Here is a 20798-nt window from a genome sequence, read left to right on the forward strand (position 1 = left end):
CAAAGGATTCCCATTCCTGGGAAGCCAGCAGTGGACAGGTGTGGAAGAAATGGATATGTGCTGATAGATCACATTTATAGCCAGATATGCTCATTATAGACCCTAAAATATACACAGTACCCCAGTATAGACATCCACATGTACAGCCAGAGTCAATCCCAGGGATGCTGGGGAGCAGGAATGGACACGGGGAGCGGGGCTGGGGGGCACATCCCGCTCCTCCCAGCTCCCAGCCCCTCGGCACGCCGGGATGGGGCTGGACACAGGGGGAGATCGCCATTCCCCAGCAGCTGGGATCAGGTCACATTCCTGCTGCCAGGCCCTGCCTGCCCGGAGGAGGTATGGCTGTGCCCAGGATGGCACGGGAAGAGCCGGGCATGGAGAGCTCCGGGGGGATGGCGGATCACGGATCATGCAGGAGGAGGGCTGAAGGGCTGACACAGGGAAGGTGCTGCCAGGCAGCTCTTTGGCTCTGCCAGCATTCCAAAGTTTCCTGGCACAAAACCCACGGCAAAGACCTTTCCCAGCAGAGCACGACAAACTCATGACGTGTTTTCCTTGCTTCTCCTAAAATATCCCGGCCTTTCTGCTACAGCTGCCTCTTAGCCTTGGAAAATACCTCGATATTTAATTTAAAGGACATCCTGATAATCTACTTCCCATTTTGAAACCCTCAGGCTGTTGCCTGGAGTCGTTTCCATCCATCCTTCTCCAGAGCTTGCCCAAACGATCCTGGTTTAACCGACCTTTTCTTCTTCCTGGTTTCTCCATCCTGTGGCTCTTGTGGAGAAGTTTTCCACATCAAGCTGAGAAAAACACGAGAAACTGCGGGGGAGGTCTTGTGTAAGAAGCTCCTGGAAGCAACAGCACCATGTTTGTCCCATTTGGAGACCCCCCCTGTGTGACCAGGACCCCCCAAATTGCTGCTGACGCCCCTGGAGGGGCTCAGGTGGTTTTGCTGCTCCAGAAGATGCCGACGGATTTTCCAAGTCCTTGAAGTGGCTGTTTTTATGTCACAATGAAGCCTGTCCCCCTCCCTCAGCCCACAACGGTGCTTCCCAAAGGCGCAACCGCAGGAAAACCGACGAGGGATGGATGGATGGATGGATGGATCTGCTCGGCCACGGCTCCGGGGGAGGCCGAGGGGTCTTTGCTCGCACATAAACTCACCATATTTGACCTTTCAGGACCTTCAGCCCAAAAAGTTACAGGTGGGGGATTACTCTGTCAAGTTCCTTTGCGTTTGGATCGAGCACCTGGAAATCGTGGCACGCTCGCTGACGACGAGATGCCCCCAAAATCCCCCGCGTCAGATGGTGAGGAGCGGCACGCAGCCCACGCCCACCCCACCCTCGTGGCACACCATGGGCGCCATGAACGTCCAGCGGTTGGTCTCGGGGTCGTACATCTCCACGGAGCTGAGGTTGGACTGGCCGTCGTAGCCGCCCACGGCGTAGAGCCGGCCGCAGTTGGCCACGAGGGACACGCGGCTGCGGCGGGTGTTCATGGGCACGATCAGGTACCACTGGTCGGCCATGGAGCTGTAGACCTCGGCGGCGCTCAGGAAGCCGGAGCCGTCGTAGCCGCCGCACACGAACATGCGGCTGCCCAGCGCGGCCGCGCCGTGCCGGCACCGCTTGTTCAGCATGGGCGACACCGCGTGCCAGCTGGATGTGTGAGGGTTGTAGTATTCCACCTGGGATGGAGCACAGCGGGAGTTAGGGACGCTGCCTTGGGAATCAGCCTGTGACAGTTTCCCGCTGTGGCATCTCCAAACTGCGGGTAGTTTTGGGTTGCTCGTGACAAGGCAGTGAGGGGCTTCCCAGGGAAGGGAATGGGGCTGGGGAAGGGTTTGGAGCACCAGGAGCAGCTGGGGGAGCTGAGAGGGCTGAACTGCCTTCAGTTAAAAGTTCAGCTGCTATGGGATTGTGCCTGAAGGGTTTGGGTTAGAAGACACCTTAAAGCTCATCCAGTGCCACCCCTGCCATGGCAGGGACACCTCCCACTGTCCCAGGCTGCTCCCAGCCCCAGTGTCCAGCCTGGCCTTGGGCACTGCCAGGGATCCAGGGGCAGCCACAGCTGCTCTGGGCACCCTGGGCCAGGGCCTCCGCACCCTCCCAGCCAGCAATTCCCAATTCCCAATCTCCCATCCATCCCTGCCCTCTGGCACTGGGAAGCCATTCCCTGTGTCCTGTCCCTCCAGGCCTTGTCCCCAGTCCCTCTGCAGCTCTCCTGGAGCCTCTTTGGGCCCTGCAAGGGGCTCTGAGCTCTCCCTGGAGCCTTCCCTTCTCTCCCAGCCTGGCTCCATATCCAAGGGGCTCCAGCCCTCAGAACATCTCCACGACCCCAAGCAGGTAGAGTCACTTCTGTTCCACCTCAGGTTTTTCGGTCATGGGTGGAAGTGACACAATTCAGTGGCGCAAGCACTTGGGGCCGTTTGGGTGCACAGGGAAAGGACACGGAGCCTCCCAGCCCGAGGTGCAGTGGATGAGCCCCAGCCCAGGGCCTTACACTGTTGAAGATCTGGAGCCCGTCGTGCCCTCCAGACACGTAGATCCGGCCCTCGAACACGGTGACTCCGGCAGCGCTGCGGTTGGAGCTCATGGGGGTCACTGCTGTCCACCTGGGAGGGAGAGGGGAGAGATCAGCAAGACTCCCACAGATTATTCCGTGGTTTTCTAGTGCTGGATTCCACCAACTCTCCTTTCCCCACTCCTTATTCAAACCATTCTCACAGCCCAGGGCAGGAACACCGGAGGAGAAGCTCCTGGGGAAGCTCTGGGACATGAAGGGCTCTTACTTGTTTGTTTCTGGAGAGTAGGACTCCACGGAGTTGAGGGATGAGTTTCCATCGTATCCACCGCACACGTAGATCTGCCCATCCAGCACCACCGTTCCCATGGCGCTGCAAGGAACAGCAGGGCCCCGTGAGATGGCTGGGGGTGCTGTCACCCTGTCCCCAACACTGTGACCCTGCACACTCTGCCTGTGTCATCCCACCAAACTGCCTTTGCCCTGGATTCACCTGCACACTGCTCAGTCCCACCCGAACTCTGAGCTCACAAAGTGGAAAGGTGCTCACGGCAGGAGCACCTTGAATCCCAGCTTTGGATTTGGGCCCATCACGACAAAAAAAAAAAAAGACATTGAGGGGCTGGAGTGTGTCCAGAGAAGGGAATGGAGCTGGGGAAGGGGCTGCAGCACCAGGAGCGGCTAAGGGAGCTCCAGAGGTACCTGGTGAGGGGCACATACATCTTCCACCCCTGTCCTGGGCAGCTGTGCCAGGGCTGGGCAGCCCTTTCCAGGAGGTATTTTCCCTATATCCAACCTGACCCTCCCCTGGCACAGCTTGAGGCCATTTCCTCTTCTCCTGTCCTTGTTCCCTGGCAGCAGAGGTCAGCCCCCCCTCGGCTGCACCAGGAACTAACCAAGGAAATCCCAGCTGCTTCCACACTGCCCCACTCCTCCTTTCCCATTTCCCCCCCCCCATCCTGCTGGGCACCCACTCCCCCACTCTTCCTCCAACCTCCTTTTTCCCTGCTTTTCCAGAGCTCTCTTCCCTGTGAGCTGCATGTACCTCCTCTTGCTGTTCATGCTTTCCACTTTGGACCAGGAGTCGGTGTCTGGGTTGTAAACCTCCACGGTGCTGAGCCTCAGCTGGCCGTCGTAGCCGCCGATGGCGTAGAGCAGCCCGTTGACCACGGCCACGCCGACGCGGCTCCGTGCTGTGGCCATGGGCTGGCACTTCTCCCAGCGGTTGGCAATGGGATCAAACACCTCCACCACGTTCAGAGAGTCGCCTGCATAGAAATTTGCTACTCAAATTAAAAGAGGGAGACCTGATGAAGCCCTGGGATAGGGAGTGGGGTGGAGGGGTAATGGGGTGCTGCTGTGATCCTAAAGATGGGGTTGGCATAGGGAACCATGTTTAGGAAAACATCTGGGAAAAACATTACATTTGCTAGGGTGGGAGGGCATCTAAAGGGACCTGGTCAAGCTCAAGGAGTGGGACGCTCATGAGGTTCAACAAGGCCAAGTGCAAAGTGCTGCACTTGGGTCAGGGCAAGAAATTCTGCCCTGAGAGGGTGGGCAGGCCCTGGCACAGGGTGCCCAGAGAAGCTGTGGCTATCCCTGGATCCCTGGCAGTGTCCAAGGCCAGGCTGGATGGGGCTTGGAGCAGCCTGGGACAGTGGGAGGTGTCCCTGCCCATGGCAGGGGGTGGGAGTGGGATGATCCTTAAGGTCCCTTTCAACCCAGCCCATTCTGGGATTCTCTGTCCTATCCTGGGGTCTCACATCCCATTCCAGCCTACCTGCTCCCACAGAGACATTTCCCAGCCAGATATCCCTGCTCTCCCACAGAGCTCCTGCTCTGAACAATTCCCATTGTTCCCACACTCAGAATCATCAGGGAACATTTCCAAGCTCTCCCGTGCTCTGCACCAGGAGCCCCAACAAGTTCCCTCTGTGGAAGTGGCACCTCCACTGTCCTCCGAGGGGCAGCAGAGACCTGCAAGTCCCATCTGTGCTGTTGCTGCTTCCCGGGAACGAAGCTCCTCTACAAAAGGTTTGTCCTTGATCATTCTCTCTTCCCTTTTTACAGCACGGTGAGGCTCATGGCACCACGGTATTGTGATCCCACAACGTTGTGGAGATCCCTGCAAGTCCTGCTTGGGGCTCCAGGCAAGGACACCATCCTCAAAGTCTTAAACATCCTGAATAAGCCTCACCTTGGCAGGATTTAGATGGAAGACGTTAAACTATGGGCACAACCACCCCGAGGGTTTCACTGGAAGGGTCGAAGTGCTGCATGGAGGAGGAGAAACTGCTCCACGCTTCCACAGGGGGGAATTGCAGCATCCCACCCAGCCCCTGGTGGTCTTTCCACTGCAAGGTACCTGCTGAGTTGAGTCCCCCCACGGCGTAAATCAGCCCCGCGATGGACGTGCAGCACCGCGGCCGCGTCTTGAATGCCGGGAGGTGCGGCCGGCGCTCTGGCATGAGGTGATAATCCTTGGCTTCGTCAACCAGATCCCTGGAATCCAATCAGGGAATCGTTAAAGAGGAGATCTGACTGTCTGGAGCCTGAGATTGAAGGATTTAGCTTTCCCACCCTGCTGCCTCCATGTGCCAGCCTCACCTGCACTTGTGGCAGCACCGGACCAGGTCATCCTGCTGCACGCGGTCCGTGAGGAACTGCGGCCGGCACAGGGGGAGCCGGATTTTGGACAGGAGCTCGGGCAGGAAGGGCTCCCTCTGGTCTCGGTCGTACCGGATCCAGGCCAAGGCAGCTTCAAACACCTGCCATGAGACAGGAGTGGGAAGTTGGGAGTTTTGGGGTTGTGCAAGTGGATGGGAAAGAAACGACATCAAATCTTGGAATGGTTTGGGTTGGAAGGAACCTCAAGGATCATCCAGTGCCAGCCCTGCCATGGGCAGGGACACCTCCTACTGTCCCAGGCTGCTCCAAGCCCCAATGTCCAGCCTGGCCTTGGGCACTGCCAGGGATCCAGGGGCAGCCACAGCTGCTCTGGGCACCCTGGGCCAGGGCCTCCGCACCCTCCCAGCCAGCAATTCCCAATTCCCAATCTCCCACCCATCCCTGCCCTCTGGCACTGGGAAGCCATTCCCTGGCTCCTGTCCCTCCAGGCCTTGTCCCCAGTCCCTCTGCAGCTCTCCTGGAGCCCCTTTAGGCCCTGCAAAAGGCTCTGAGCTCTCCCTGGAGCCTTCCCTTCTCCAGGTGAACACCCCCAGCTGTCCCAGCCTCTCCAAGAGGCTCCAAGAGGGAAAGAGGGAAAAAGGGAAAGAAACTCCATGCAGTTTCTTTCCCTGCCTCCAAGAATCCCGATCTGTGGTCCCGTGGGATGGGACATCCAGCAGAAGTGTTTGCAGGGAGATGAGGGAGCTGCAAGGAGGATTTTGGCAGAGGAGGTGGCACAGAACACAAAACTGTGGTTTTTTAGTGACAGAAATCTGCAAACTGGGAAAGAAGACAGGGAGTGGTGCTGCTCCATGAGAAACCAGGAGACAGGTTTGATGACAGGGATCCATCTGTTCTCTCTGGATAACCACGCTGGAGATGCCTGGAGCTGAGCTGGTCTCTCCGGGCTCCATCCCACACACTGGAAGGGACAGACCTCTCCGAAGCACCACTGGATGACTCCAGCTACAAAAAGATCCCAGTGCCCTGGTCCCAGTTTGATTTGGGACACGCATTCCTGGGTTCACAGGACTCCCTCTTAAAGTTACTGCAACCTGTGTCATCCACCAGAACAAAATCATCAGCTCTTTCTTGTATAGTGGCATCCGGAGTCTCTCCCAACACAATTCCCAAACTTTCCAGTGCAAAAATGCTTCTCCAACAGCACCACAGGGATTAAAAACCCCAAACCAACTTTTTTTCCACTCTACAGGGTGCCACTGGAATTTCTGAAGAGTGGGGCTGGCAGGTGCCAGGGCACGAGGAAACGTCCCCAGGATGGACTCTTTGGATCCTACCTGCTCTGGGAAAAACAGAGTGAGAAATTCCTGGTATGATAGAGGAATGTGGCTGGAATGTGAGGCAGGTTCCCCTCCCTCCCTAAGCCTGATTAGCAAAGCACATTTTTACCCTACAAGGAGGAGCTGGAGGTCTGCTCTGCCTTTGTCACCTCCTCTGGAGGCTCCTTAGGAAGAACAGGATGGATTTCCAGGCTCGAGGACAGGCTCTGTTTTCCCTGCTCACCTCTTGCCCCCCAAAACCCCCTGACAGGAGAGTGCAGCCAGGTGGGATTGCAGCTCTTCTCCCAGGGAACAAGGGACAGGAGGAGAGGAAACAACCTCACGTTGTGCCAGGGGAGGTTTAGGCAGGAATTTGAAAGATTCCTTCCCCAGAAGGGCTGTCCGGCCCTGGCACAGCTGCCCAGGGCAGGGGTGGAGTCCCCACTGCTGGAGGGATTTACCAGGCCTGTGGATGTGGCACTTGGGGACATGGGGCAGAGGTGGCCTTGGCAGTGCTGGGGGATGGTTGGACTCCATGGTCTCTGAAGGTTTTTCCAACCTCAATGATTCTGTGATCCTAAAAAAGCCCTGCTTTTCTTTTTTCCTAGGAACAAGTCAGTCTGGAGTAGGCCCAAAGAACCATCACAGCTCTGTCCAGCACCTCTGAATGTCCCCCCTGTGCCAGGACATCTCAGCTTCCCTCAGCCCAGCAATAGGATCATTCCCATTCCCACTCCCAAGCAACACAAAACCCCTCGAGGTCAAAGCTTCCTCAAAGTTTCCTACACCAGGCACCCACCTGCTCTTCGGACTTCACGTTGAGCTCATCCCTGGAAACGAGCTCCAGCACGTCCTCAAAGGGCAGGGCCAGGAACTCCTCGGACATGGAGACCTCCACGAAGTGCTGGTGGATGAAGCTGTTGGCAGCGTCGTAGAGCACCGTGCACATCATGGTCTCGGCAAACTGCCGGACACCCAGGCAGTTCTTGGGATGGAGCCTGGGAAAAGGGGAAGAGGAGAGCAACAGGAATGTCAGGTTAATGGAAGAGAAGCTGTGGCTGCCCCTGGATCCCTGGCAGTGCCCAAGGCCAGGCTGGACACTGGGGCTGGGAGCAGCCTGGGAGGTGTCCCTGCCCATGGCACGGGTGGGAATGGGATGGGCTTTAAGGTCCCTTCCAACCCAAACTCTTCCAGGATTCTGGGAAGCACAGAAACCTTGCAGGACATGCAGTGTAGTGAAAGCTGTGTCCTCACCAGTGGTGGCAGATTCCAGCTCACCCATGAGCTGATCTGCACAGAGAGCTCCAGGTGAATCCATGGCACAGCCAGAGGATGGAAAACACAAATGTCCCCTTGTCCCTGCCAAGGAGCCATTGGATAGATCCAGGTGGCTCTGGGAGCATCCACAGCTGCTCTGGGCACCCTGTGGCAGCTCCTCCCCACCCTCCCAGTCAGGAATTCCCAATTCCCAATCTCCCATCCAGCTCTGCCCTCTGGCACTGGGAAGCCATTCCCTGGGTCCTGTCCCTCCATCCTTGTCCCCAGTCCCTCTGCAGCTCTCCTGGAGCCCCTTTAGGCCCTGCAAGGGGCTCTGAGCTCTCCCTGTGTCCTTCCCTTCTCCAGGGGAACATTCCCAGCTGTCCCAACCTGGCTCCAGAGCAGAGGGACTCCAGCCCTGGAGCAGCTCTGGGGCCTCCTCTGGACTCTCTCCAGCAGCTCCAGGTCCTGGAGCTGTTGGGTGGGGAACTGTCACATGAGGGTGACTCTGAGGGCTCACACAGGGCTTGGTTACAACACAGCTGCCTAAAAATATCCCAATTCTCAATTCCACTTCAGAAGAAGAGCTCAGTGTCCATGTCCCAGCTCCCAGGGTGGCCAGAATCCACTAATTTTTAGTTATTAACCAAACTGGCAGCTGTGCACTCAAATCCAGGACTTCACTTAGGACACCTGGCTGCTCCTGGTGGATTTGGGAGGATTTTGGTAACCAATCCCTGTACTTGGTGGGTGTGTTTGACATCATACCACTGAGCACCCTGAGCAGCTGCAGAGAAGCCAGGCTGGGAAAACTGAACACGTCAGGCTCCCTGGCACGGGCTGAGAATCCATGTGGTACGTGGACAAGGAGTATCCCAGCTTTCCATTTCCAGACCTTGCTGCTGGAACAGCCTTGCAGCCAAACACCAGCGAGGAAATTGAAAAACCTGGGACCAATTTAAGGCTCTGCCACAGTTTCCTGTCCAGCTCCTGGGCTGAGGCACGGTGTTCCTCCCCTTTAGCTCACACAGCAGCAGGAAGGGCAACTGTGGATACAAAAATGCTGCGAGCGAGGATTTTCTTGCTGTTTTCTAAGTCCATGGGAGACTTTTCTCTCTCACAGAGATAGCAGCAGAGTTCTGTAAACAACCAAGCCACCTGCAACCTTGAAAAGTCTTGTTTATGGCACAGTAGGAAAATATTTTGACAATGGATGTTTTAGGATTTTGGCCAATCACCCCCAAGGGGTGGCTGATCCTTTGTCCAATTAGACTATGAAGAGAAAAGTCTATAAAAGAGTTTGTAAAATAATTAAATAAATCAATCTTGCTGCACAATTCCTGCCTGCTGGATCTTCCCTCCTCCTCCCTACGGCTGTGGGACACTGTGATATACCCTAGGGCATTTTATTGGGCAGTTCCTGCCAGGATGGGTTCTCAAAAAGGGAGATGGTCCCTCAGTTTTGCTCTGGGTGTTAATTCCCATGGCTGGCCAAGGGCTTTTACTGTGTCCCAATGAAGGAGTGGTAAGTTATTCCAAAGGGAATGAGAATGGTAGGATAAGGGGGAATGGCTTCCCACTGCCAGAGGGCACGGAGAGATGGGATATTGGGAATTGGGAATTCCTGGCTGGGAGGGTGGGGAGGGGCTGGGATGGAATTCCCAAAGAAGCTGTGGCTGCCCCATGATCCCTGGCAGTGCCCAAGGCCAGGCTGGACATTGGGGCTGGGAGCAGCCTGGGACAGTGGATTGGGATGGGCTTTAAGGTCCCTCCTTACTCCTTTCGTGATTCCATAACTCCACAGATGCCAAATTTTGGGATGCACACTCCTCCTCCTCCTGCTAGAAGGACACATCCTGCTCCTCCCAAGCCGGACACAGGTGCCTGACCCTCGCTGCTGCTGGGGAGCAGCTGGAATGCCCCCGGAATCCCCCCAGGATCCCCCCAGGCCCATTCACCTCTCCCTGAGGAAGGTACAACAGGCGTCCTTGATGTTCTGCAGCTGAAGGAAGCTCGCCCCCATGAGCAGGGACTGCACATTCTGCTGGTCTATGGCCAGGTGACCGTTGTAGGCGAAGTTGATCAGAGCCTCCAGAGCACTAAAAACAGGGAGAAAGGGCAGGAACCCCACTGAATTCCAGCTGGGATAGCCCTGTGCCAGCAGCAGAACGCTCTGTGGGATCGTTCCCGCCGAGAGCAGCCTCTGAAGCGCGCACACACCGCGCCAAGGCCCGCAGAGGCCTCGTGCTCCCTCAGGCTCTCCCTAGGGATGTCACCTGGGATCCATGCCCTGCATGACGATCTCCTCCTGCTTGCACTCCATCATGTCGTTGGTGAACATGGCGTGGAAGTACGGGATGGAGGCTGCCAGCACGATCCGGTGCGCGCTGAATTTATGGTCCCCGACCTAAAGCAGGGGCAAAAGGGAAGGAGAAGGGATCAGCACCACCCACGGCTCCAGGTGATTCCCTGCAGCACAGCTCCACCAGCATCCAAGGATTCAAGTCAGGTCTTTGCTCTGATTACTTCTCTCAGAGCTTTTTTCCCTAATTTCCATGTCAACCTGGCTCATCCCAGTCCATGCCCACCCCAGCTTGTGCAGAACTGCGCTTTTTTCCTCTCTTAAGCCAAAATTTCCTGTTGGAGCTTTGTTTTATGGCCAAAGCAGCTGGCACAGCAGGGCCCTTCGCTCCAGGTTATCCAAGGAGTCCTTCTCTTCTCCTCTGCAAAACCCTCCCCCCACTTTCATCTCCAGACATGCTGTTTGGATTCAGGACTTCCATGATTCCCAACAGCGCCTCCCCTCTCCCTCCAGGCCTGGAGTGCTCAGAGCCAGCAAACACAAACTTGCAGAGGGTTTAGAAAGCAAAATTCCTGCCAGATGGAAAAAAAGGAGGAACTTTTGAAGAGCCTTGTTTCTGTCCTGGGCCTGAATCCCTGTCCATGCTGTCCTCTGTGCTTGGATAATGCTGCACAAATCCTGCTCTCCTGGATTTTGCAGCATTCCTAATTCCCAGAGCAAAATCAGGAAGCGAAATGGTCGTGACTATGACAGCTCATGGAAAAACACCCTTCACATACATATTTATTTGCATGTGACTTTACAGGGATGAAGGTCTGTATGGATCCCTTCTCCTGACCCAAAACCACCTGGAAAACATCCCAGAGGCTCCAAGACTCGAGGTATCAGCAAAATCTTTGCCAACCTCCTCCTGTGCACACAGCAGCATGGGGAATCTCTGGGAAAAGGAATCAGGACTGCAGGCCCAGGCTCCGTGAGGGGATGGAGCTCGAGGCCACATCCCTGGCCCTGGAGAGGGAGGAATGTTGGCTGAGCAGGCTCCAACCCCGACCTCACACAGAGAGCACAAACTCCAGCCTGGCCAGAGCTTTGAACAGCTTTAAAAATAGAAAAATACAGCAAATTTCACGAGGAAAGGCCAAACAGGGAAGTGATTCCAGAACCTGAGAGCCCACAGACCCTTCCCAGACCCCTGGGATTTTCATTCCCTCCCTCCCTGCCAGGTGAGCACACCTGGATGCTCGGTGTGCTGAGGGTCTGAGGTGCTGCTCAGGACAGGGGAATCCCTGAGGACACTCAGCTGCTGGAGCTCTTGCTTTGGGAATTCCCAGTGGGAATGGCTGACACACGAGCAGCCACAGCCTGGTTGACCACGGTGACAAATTTGCTGCTTGGCCCGTCCACATTCCAGCCCGGAGGCTCAGGAACACCCGACCTGCTCGGCAGCACCTCAGCAACTCGGGCAGTTCCCAGTCCATCCCTTCCCCATGGGTGAAGCCATCCCATCATCAGCTGCTCCTGGCCCAACCCACTGATTTACCAGCAATGAATCCCATTATTGACACACCTTCATGCTGCTGCAAAACCCCTTCCTGAGTGCCTCAAACATCCCAAAACATAGAAAAACTCCATTTTTGCTTTTGCTGTTTCTGAAAGGTGAAAGAACAAGGCCTCCTCTTATCTCTAAAATTCCATAAGGAATTCACTCCAACTGCAATAATCCATTTGGTTTGTTTGGATGAGTGCTCCCGTTCAGGCTGAGTGTGCAAGAAAAGCAACATTTTACTTGACTTTCATTTCCCCCCAAGCCCAAGTTGCCAAAAATCACAACTGCCCAAATCTCATTTCAGCTCTTTAATAAATAAAGAGTGGTGCTAAAATTGAACAGGCACCTCTTAAAGTGAAACACCTGCTTCAAATGCATACAGCGACCTTCTATTTATAACCAAAATTATCTTTATAACTAAAGATAACAGGAATTTCAACACCAAGGTTATACTTACTCAAAACCTGAGCCTGTAGTGTGACCCAAGGAAGAGAAAAAGGCCCTTATTTCACAAAATAACTGTAAATTACAGAGCCCAGGTGGCAGCTCTGGGCCCCCTGTGACAAGAGTGACATTGAGGGGCTGGAGTGTGTCCAGGGAAGGGAACTGGAAAACTCCTGAGGGAGCTGGGAAAGGGGCTGAGCCTGGAGCAAAGGAGGCTCAGGGGGGACCTTGTGGCTCTGCACAAGTCCCTGACAGGAGGGGGCAGCCGGGGGGGTCGGGCTCTGCTCGCAGGGAACAGGGACAGGAGGAGAGGGAACGGCCTCAGGCTGGGCCAGGGCAGGCTCAGGGTGGATATTGGGAAAATTCCTCCTGGAAAGGGGGGTCAGGCATTGAAGGGACAGCCCAGGGCACTGGTGGCTCCCCATCCCTGGAGGGATGTAACACCCACGTGGATGTGGCACTGGGGACATGGGGCAGGCGTGGCCTCGGCACTGCTGGGGGATGGTTGGACTCCATGATCCAAGAGGCCTTTTCCAACTGAAACCATTCCATGATTCCATGCCCTCAGCCCCAGTACAAGAGATTCCAGCCCTGTCCAAGGGCTGAGAGGTCCCGCCAAGCTCCAGTTCCAGGGATGCATCGCGGTGACCTCACCCCTGAGGAGCTGCCACCAAACAGCCTCATTATCTCCAACAGCCCTGGTCCTTGCAAGGGCAAACATCCCCAGGCATCCTGCAAGATTCCTGCCGGGATAATGACAGCTGGAATGAAATCACCACCGGGATGGAATCCCTTGGGTCTGGGCAGTGCTGCCCTTCCAGGTGGTCCTGGACTGGGAATGGTCCCTGTGAGCAGCGAGATCCACAGAGCTGCACCAGCAAAGAGCCCGGGAAACATTTCCTGGTGCTGGACAAGACACAACCTGTGATTCCTCATGTCTGAAACTTGCTCCTGGAATGGCAGAGAACCCTCGGGGAGATGGAGAAATCGGGATGTCTGCTCTCAAACTATCATCGTGTTCATTCCATCAGCACTTGATGGCGAGTCCCCAAGGACTGCAGTTCTTGCTGCAGGCAAAGGACAAGTTTTTCTCCTGGGATATGGAAAAGCCTTCCAAGGATGGGCCCGCAGCACGTGTCCATTCAGCTCATCCTCGTGTCTTCTTTCCCAAAGTGCTCCCCACCTGCAGAGCCAAAGGCTCTCCCTTTCCATGACTGCACTAAGGCGCCTTCCTGATGGAGTCACTCTGGAGTCACCTAAGGAGAGAGTGGCAAAGAGCTCCTCCTCTTCCTGATACCATTCAAGCATGTTCTGTTTTACAATTTATCACTTCAGGTCCTTTGCTTTGAAGGTGAAAGATTCAGTTTTGCAGAAAAAAGGAACTTTGCAAGCATCCCTACTGACCCTGGGAATCCCAGAATTCCCTTCTGACGTGTCTCTGAGTGGGTAACAAAGGAATCTGCTCCCGGACACCCCCACAGCCACAAACATGAACAGATTCCAGGGCACAAGGAGCCTTTCTCCGGAGGAAAATGCTGTAGGTGGGGGAAAGGCATTCCTTGTGTTCCTGACGTCACCACCCCGCCGAGCTGAGAACTTGCTGAGTTTTGAAGGTCTCAAAAAAACCCCAAATCCGTCTTTTCTGAGGGCACGGTGGCACTGAGGGCACCGAGAGGCCAGAGCAGAAGCAGAGCTGGTGTCCAATCCATTGCAGCCCCGTTTTGCCAGGAAAAGGTAATAATGGGATGCACCTGGATCAGGACAATGCCAAGCACAAATCCAGGCTGGACAATGAGAGGAGCACTGCAGGGAAGGATTTGGTGGATGAGGAGCTCCACATTCCCTGGCCAGAACTCTGATCCCCCAGTGTGGGCAGCAGGAAAGAGGGAATTCTGAATGGCTTCCCACTGCCAGAGGGCAGCGATGGGTGGGAGATTGGGAAGGAATTTCCTGCTGGGAGGGTGGGGAGGGGCTGGGCTGGAATTGCCAGAGCAGCTGGGGCTGCCCCTGGATCCCTGGCAGTGCCCAAGGCCAGGCTGGACATTGGGGCTGGGAGCAGCCTGGGACAGTGGGAGGTGTCCCTGACCATGGCAAGGGGTGGGATGGGATTTAAGGTCCCTTCCCACCCAAACCATTCCAGCATTCCATGAGAATGGTGACCAATTCCTCTGAAGCAGAGGAACATCCCCTTGGATGCACAACAAAGCCACATCCCCAGGGAATTCCCTGCCAGCTCAAAGGAGCCCAACTGCTTTGCTGAATTCCTGTCCCTCCACTTCCCACGGGGACAGGGAGCATCCCAAGGGGATCAGCTCCAGCCCTGCCCTCCTTAAGGCTCCTGAAGGGACAGCAAAAAGACATTTTATGTTGTCCTAGAACTAAAAATCCTCGTGTTTAGTGTAAGGGAGGAGCTGAGGGCAGCCGAGAGCTCGGGGGAATCACCTCCAGTCAGAATCCCAAATAACTCCTGTCTGTTGTGTGACAAGGCTGGAATCACAGCCTCATCCTGCAGCTCTCCTGTCATGGATCAGCTGCTTTTCCAGTCTCCCAGCTCCTCCAGTAAAACAGATATTCCCTCTCCTTCTGTCTGGGGGTGACTTTCTGATGTTGATCCCATATCGCTGCCCTGTGCCCAGCAATTAATTTTGTGCCTTTAAACTGAGCCTGAGAGGGGGGAGAGGAAAAAAAAACCCAACAAAACTTCCAAAGCAGTTTGCAGTTTGTTTTCAAGGACACAGACACAGACTGCTCTGCGTTCGAGAGAGAGGAGCGGGAGGAAGCCCTGCGTGCTTTCCCAGCCAGCTTTCGGCTTTCTTTTCCTCCGGAGGGAGACAGAGAGTTGAACCTTTGTTTTCCTGGGACTTTGTTTTTTTCCCTTTTCTCTCTGCTGGACGGTTTCAACATCAGAATGCATCAGGAGGAATTTCCACCGAGGCCTTGGCCCTGGAGGGGGGCCCAGCGCCCCATCCCAGCTCCATGGAGGGGGAGAGAGATCTACGGAAGGACTCTGAACTTTTCCCAGGTTTCAGCAGAGTGAGAGGTTTCATTATTTGGCATCATTATCCTTTTCCTGTGTGTGTGTTAAATTAATAGTTTTTACCTCTTTCACTTTCCTTTGAGGAAAAGTTATTTTTTCCCAAACCTGGTGGGGGAGGGGTGGTTGTAATCTGCCTTCTCTCAGAGGATGTATTTCCAAATTTGGCCAAACTGGCACACCTTCCAAGGCTGTTTTCCTGGAGGATCTCCCAAACGTGCTCCAACACCTGCAGCACAGCCAGGCACTGAGTTCTCAAGGATCCTGCTGGAATCGGGCAGGCAGCCCGAGCTGTCTGGAATTCCACTTATCCAGAGGGTCCTCCACCTCTGCATCAGCTCTCAGGGGTGCAACTGCTCCAGCTTGGAGGGTCTGGAGTTCACAGTCTGCTCTGGAAAATCTGGGATCAGGATGGGAGAGAAGCCAGCAGGACTGTGACCTGTCAGTGCCATTGGGATTGAACACGGAGCAAACACTGTACCCTCTCCACAGCTGGGAATTATTTCAGCTTGCCAGACCTGGATCATATTTTAGGAGACTTTTCTAATTCGTCTTGGAGTCAGTCATGGAAAAATGGCACTGGAGCGGTTCAGATCCCAAGGAGGAGCAGCTGCAGCAGCAAGAGGAGCTCACGTCAACTCTGAGGATTTGGGAAGGCACAAACCTTCCCTCTCCCGACAGCTTGGCCAAGGATTTCTGGAGGTGCCAGCCTGGCACTTGGATCATTCTCCTCCAGCTCCAGTGGGAGCCAGCAGGAGCTCTGGAAAGATTTACTCCCTCTAAATTTGTAATGAAGAAACAGGATGGATATGTTTTCCCTGTTTTACAGAGTGGTGCATTCCTCAGCTTGCAGCAGCCTCCGATGTGTCCCCGGAGAGCGCTCGGACCTTGGCCTGGAGCACAGGCAGCACATCCCAGAAAACAAAGCTGCCCGGGCAGCTTTCATCCTGGAAGGATGAAACAATTCCAAAAACAATGCTCAGGAAGGACACAAGCACTGAGGAGCCTCTTTTGTGCTGGTAAGAAGCAGCTCAGGATCTGCAGCTCAGGGAATAACAGCCCCAAATGCCAGCACCTGTCAGTGAGCCGGAATTCTCGGGGCTTTTGCAGGGTTTAGTTGTGAGCTTTAAAGGGAGAAAGACTGGAAACCCACCAAAAATCAGGGGGAAGGGTTCTGAGAGGGGCACTCTGCCCCTCTGCCCCTTGGCTTGTCCATATCTGGAGTTCAAAGCCTCAATCCCCCCCAAATTAAAGGAAAAAAAGGCTCAGAAGCCTCATTTCTGCTCTCTCCATGATTATTCCAGGCTTGGTGTTTCCCTGCCCTTGTCGGAACCTCTGTCAGCTTTTCCATCATCACCAACACTGGATGAGGAGGAAAACACAGCTTCACCCTCCACAACGTGGCTGGGCTCAGGTTAAATTGGGGAAAAGGCTTGGGTTGGTTATTTTATAACCAGACTCGGCCACACCGACGCCCAGCCCGGTGATTCGCCGAGAAGAAAGCAGAAGTTTGGCTTTGCTAAGCAAAAATCCTACTTTTTTCCAAAGGAAAAAGGACTAACCACAGGCTGAGGTGTGTCTCCTCCCTCCCCTCCTCCCTCCAGTCCATCCATGTGTGTTCCTAGCAAATGAATCTTTAATTAAACATTTCGGAGAGCCTCCAAAGGGAGCTGAGATGGAACATCAGGAGCAGCCCTGACCTGCAGCTGTTAAAGAGACAGGGAGAGAAAAGGCTTTTCCCGATCCATAGGCTCCATCCGTGCAGGAAAGGAGCTTCAGGCTCTCCAGGACACATCCTGAGCTGCTGGAAAGAGGTGCAGCTCCCAGGAAACCTCATTTTCACATGGACAACCATGAGCAGCGGCGACAGACTTCCCCGAGCCCAGCTGGGATGATCAGAGATCCAAAGGGAGCCAGGCAAATCCACACTTCTGGCTTTGAATCCATCCAGCCTGGCTGCTGAGGCAGTGCTGATTCCCGCAGGAAGGAGGTTTCTGGGAAAGGAGAACCCATCCTGCCCCTCCTGGCTCCTGAGGGAATGCTTGCCTCCCTTTCTGAGGGGAATAATTAAAACAAACAAACCGGAGTAGTGACAATTCCTTAATAATTCCAGGGCTGTTTGTGCAGCAAACACGGCTGAGGACTGGGAGAATCCCAGTGATCCCAGCTGAGAGTGGGAATGGGACCACTGCTGCTCCTGCTTCATCCATCAGCTGGAGCACTGGGCACATCCAGATCCAACTTCTGGGACAAAGGGGTGTGTGGAAGCCTTTTGTTTTAGAGATGGGTCTCACAAAAAGGAGCAGGAGTGGAAAAAAGGGGAATAAATTCACTGTGGTGGTGTGAGAGCATCAGGATCCACCTCGGGGTTCCTTCAGGATGGGCTTGGAATGTTTCTCAGAGCTTTTATCAGAGAACCCTGGAATCGTCTGGGATGAAAGGGATCTTAGGGATCATCTCATTCCAACCCCATCCCATGGGCAGGGACACCTCCCACTGTCCCAGGCTGCTCCCAGCCCCAATGTCCAGCCTGGCCTTGGGCACTGCCAGGGATCCAGGGGCAGCCACAGCTGCTCTGGCAATTCCAGCCCAGCCCCTCCCCACCCTCCCAGCCAGCAATTCCCAATTCCCAATCTCCCATCCATCGCTGCCCTCTGGCACTGGGAAGCCATTCCCTGGCTCCTGTCCCTCCAGGCCTTGTCCCCAGTCCCTCTGCAGCTCTCCTGGAGCCCCATTAGGCTCTGGAAGGGGCTCTGAGCTCTCCCTGTGTCCTTCCCTTCTCCAGGGGAACATTCCCAGCTGTCCCAGCCTGGCTCCAGAGCAGAGGGGCTCCAGCCCTGGGAGCAGCTCCGTGATCTTTACTTTCCTCCCTTAATTTTGGGTAAGAATCATTCAAACTCTGTCCCTGCTGGAAACCCACCCTGGATTTACAGAACATGTTCCCGAGCCAGGTCATGGCAGAGACATTTTGTGCTGGCTGAGTTCGGGATTCCTGAGCGATCCAAAGCCACCCCCAACTTCGAGCTAAGAAAAACCCCTGCTTAAAGCACCAGCAGCTGGAGCAGCCAGCCTGCTCTGGGAATGGGAGGGAAGCCTTGGCTGCCCTGATTCCATCACCACGGGGCACTGGGAAAAGGGATGTCCAGGGCCAGAAGCAGCACAAGGTGGGAGATTTTCACAGGATGACCCGAGACAACAAGAGGAATCAAACGAATGAAATGCTTGGAATTCCAAGTTGTGGGTGTAGGAGGGAAAGCTGGAATGTTTGAAACAACATGGACGGAGGACTGACAGGGACAGAGGACTGACAACGTGTCAGGCACTGCTGGCATCTCTCTTTGGGATTTTGGGAAGGAATTCTTCCCTGTGAGGGTGGGCAGGGGCTGGGCTGGAATTGCCAGAGCAGCTGTGGCTGCCCCTGGATCCCTGGCAGTGCCCAAGGCCAGGCTGGACATTGGGGCTTGGAGCAGCCTGGGACAGTGGGAGGTGTCCCTGCCCATGGCAGGGGTGGCACTGGATGTTTCATAAGGTTCCTTCCATCCCAAACCATTCTGTGGTGTTTGTGAGCTTTCCTAGCACCTTTTAAACCTCTGTAGGGACAAATAGGATTTAAACAGCTCTTTGCCATGGAAAATCCACAGAAATGGATCATTATTCAAAGGAATTTTAGAAACAATGGTGAGGAATTTATCCAAGATAAAACTGGGATCATAGACCTCCTCCTATTGACTCCCAGAAACAAGGGACTGCCAGGACCTGGTACTCTTCTCCTGCCACACCAATACCCAGTTTAATCCTAAAACCACGGCGCTCTCCATCCCAAACTGGCTTTGCCACGGAATTCCCTCAGGCTGATGCCTTGGGTTTGAACTTTTATATTTTTCAAATCCTGTAGTGCCTGGTGTGTAACTCTGGAGTTTCATGTGGCCCTTTAGCCGCTGTTCCCCCACACTGGTCAGACATAACAAACCCTCTCTGCGTCTGCACTTCAAGGACACCTTGCTGTCCCCAAGCCCCAAAATACCTAAACCAAAAGCCTTTGAGAGGAGGAGCAAACTCGGGGTAATGACATCATTAACCAAAGTTATAATTGCAGAATTAACCCTGAAATACAAATGGGCCAAACTTATAAAAGTGTGAAGAACCCGTGAGCCAGGGTCCATCTTGGGTGGAGGCTTTGGGCTGTCTGGGGGCACCTTGGAAGGCCCTTCCAATAAATACCTGCTTTTATTCTCCTCTTCCTGCCTGGCCTCTGTTTTCAGCCACTTCGAGGCACCCAGGCTCCAGCCCAGACGGTCACAAACATCACCCTACAGCAGGAGCAAGCGCTTCCAAGGAGGATCACAACCCTCAGCCCCTCTTCCCGGGGGGAACAGCCGCTCCACAGGGATGAAGCCGTCCCCGTATCCATGGAATGCTCCCCGTCCCACATCCCGTCTCCCTGACGGGCACAGCCCTCTCCAGCTGCTTCCCCTGGAAGGTTTCAGGGTGAGTAGGCTGGGAACACCTTCCCGTTTAATTAAACTGCAGAGTTAATTCTGCAATGACTCAGAGCTGCGTGTGGCTCCCACCCCATCAGCTCCTCCGAGTCTGGAATCCTGAGGGATTCCAGCAGCTCCTGCCTGGCACAGGGCACTCTCTGAGCCCTCCCAGCCATTCCCTGCAGAGCCAGGGACACAGTCCTGAGGGTTTACCACACTCACGGATGTTAAAAAGTGGATATTCCCATAAGGGAATGGTTTCCTAGAGAAAGGAGTCTTCTCCCGTGGGTTGGAGCAGAGCTTGGTCCATAAACCTGGACCCACAAGCCCTTGCAGACCCCCTGGCACCCCACTAAGGGGGTCTGGGGCATTCTCGGCGCTGTCCCTCTGCTCTGCCAAAGCCATGGGAAGGGGGGACCTCAGCTCCTGCTCCTCTCTCCACCAAAGGGGTCTGAGGGAGCTCCAGCTCCTCCTTCCCTCTGGAAAAGAGACTGGGCTGTCCCTCAGCCCCCTCCCTCAGGGGCCTGGGGCTTCCTCAAGTCCCCCCTCCACAAGCTGAGGTCCCTCAGCCCCCCCAGGAATGGGGGGGTCCCCCTGCTCCTCTTCGGGGCTCGATCTCCCTCGGCTCCCCCTTCTGAGGCTGGGGACCCTCATCTTCCCCCAAGGGCTGCGGGGGTCCCCCAGCCCCCCTCAGGGACCAGGGGGTCGCGCAGCTCCCTCCTAAGGGGACTGGGGGAAGTCCCCTCAGCGTCCTCCCTCAGCCCCCACCCCAGAGATCGTGACCTCCTCAGGGGTCGAGGTCCCCCCTCAGTGTCCCTTCAAGGACCGGGGTCCCCGCTCAGGAGCCGGGGGTCCCTCACTCCCCGCCCGGGGCTGAGGTCTCTCAGCCGCCTCTCAGCCCCCTGAGGGGTCGGGGTCCCTCATCCCCCATCAGGGACTGGGGTGCCCCTCAATCCCCCTGAGGGGTCGAGGTCTCTCAGGTCCCACTCAGACCCTTCAGGGCTCGGGTGGTCCCTACGCCCCCCCCCGCCCCCGGGGGCCGGGCCGCACCTTGAGCGTCACATCGCAGAGCTTTCCCTGCCGCCGGATCTCGCCCATCACTCCATACCCGCGGCTGGGCAGGTCTCCCACCGAGAAATGCACCAGATCCTCGGGATCCAGCTCCGGGTCCGCCGCCGCCGCCGCTTCCAGCATCGTCCCGGCCACTCCCGTGCCGCTGCCGTCCCGCTTCGCCCCCGCCGCGCGCTGGCCCCGC

The 20798-nt window shown here is 55.5% G+C and overlaps 1 protein-coding gene across 2 annotated transcripts; it reads right to left on the minus strand.

Annotated features, from left to right (window-relative positions):
* Positions 1–72: 72 nt before the first annotated feature.
* Positions 73–20762, minus strand: KLHL18 (kelch like family member 18). Of its 2 annotated transcripts, none has more exons than XM_082303451.1 (10): positions 20594–20762; positions 10013–10143; positions 9695–9835; positions 7279–7477; positions 5140–5300; positions 4898–5034; positions 3578–3800; positions 2801–2905; positions 2512–2623; positions 73–1696 (listed from the first exon to the last, which is right to left on the minus strand). In XM_082303451.1, the coding sequence occupies exons 1-10, from the start codon at positions 20735–20737 to the stop codon at positions 1310–1312; spliced, it is 1740 nt and encodes a 579-aa protein (XP_082159577.1). In that variant the 5' UTR covers positions 20738–20762; the 3' UTR covers positions 73–1309. The 2 variants fall into 2 exon arrangements, with proteins under 2 accessions (XP_082159577.1, XP_082159576.1); XM_082303450.1 differs by having other exon boundaries at positions 3578–3815.
* Between the last annotated feature and the right edge of the window lie 36 nt (positions 20763–20798).

This window comes from Coloeus monedula, assembly GCF_965178545.1.
Source record: "Coloeus monedula genome assembly, chromosome: 1".
Taxonomy (NCBI): Eukaryota; Metazoa; Chordata; class Aves; order Passeriformes; family Corvidae; genus Coloeus; species Coloeus monedula.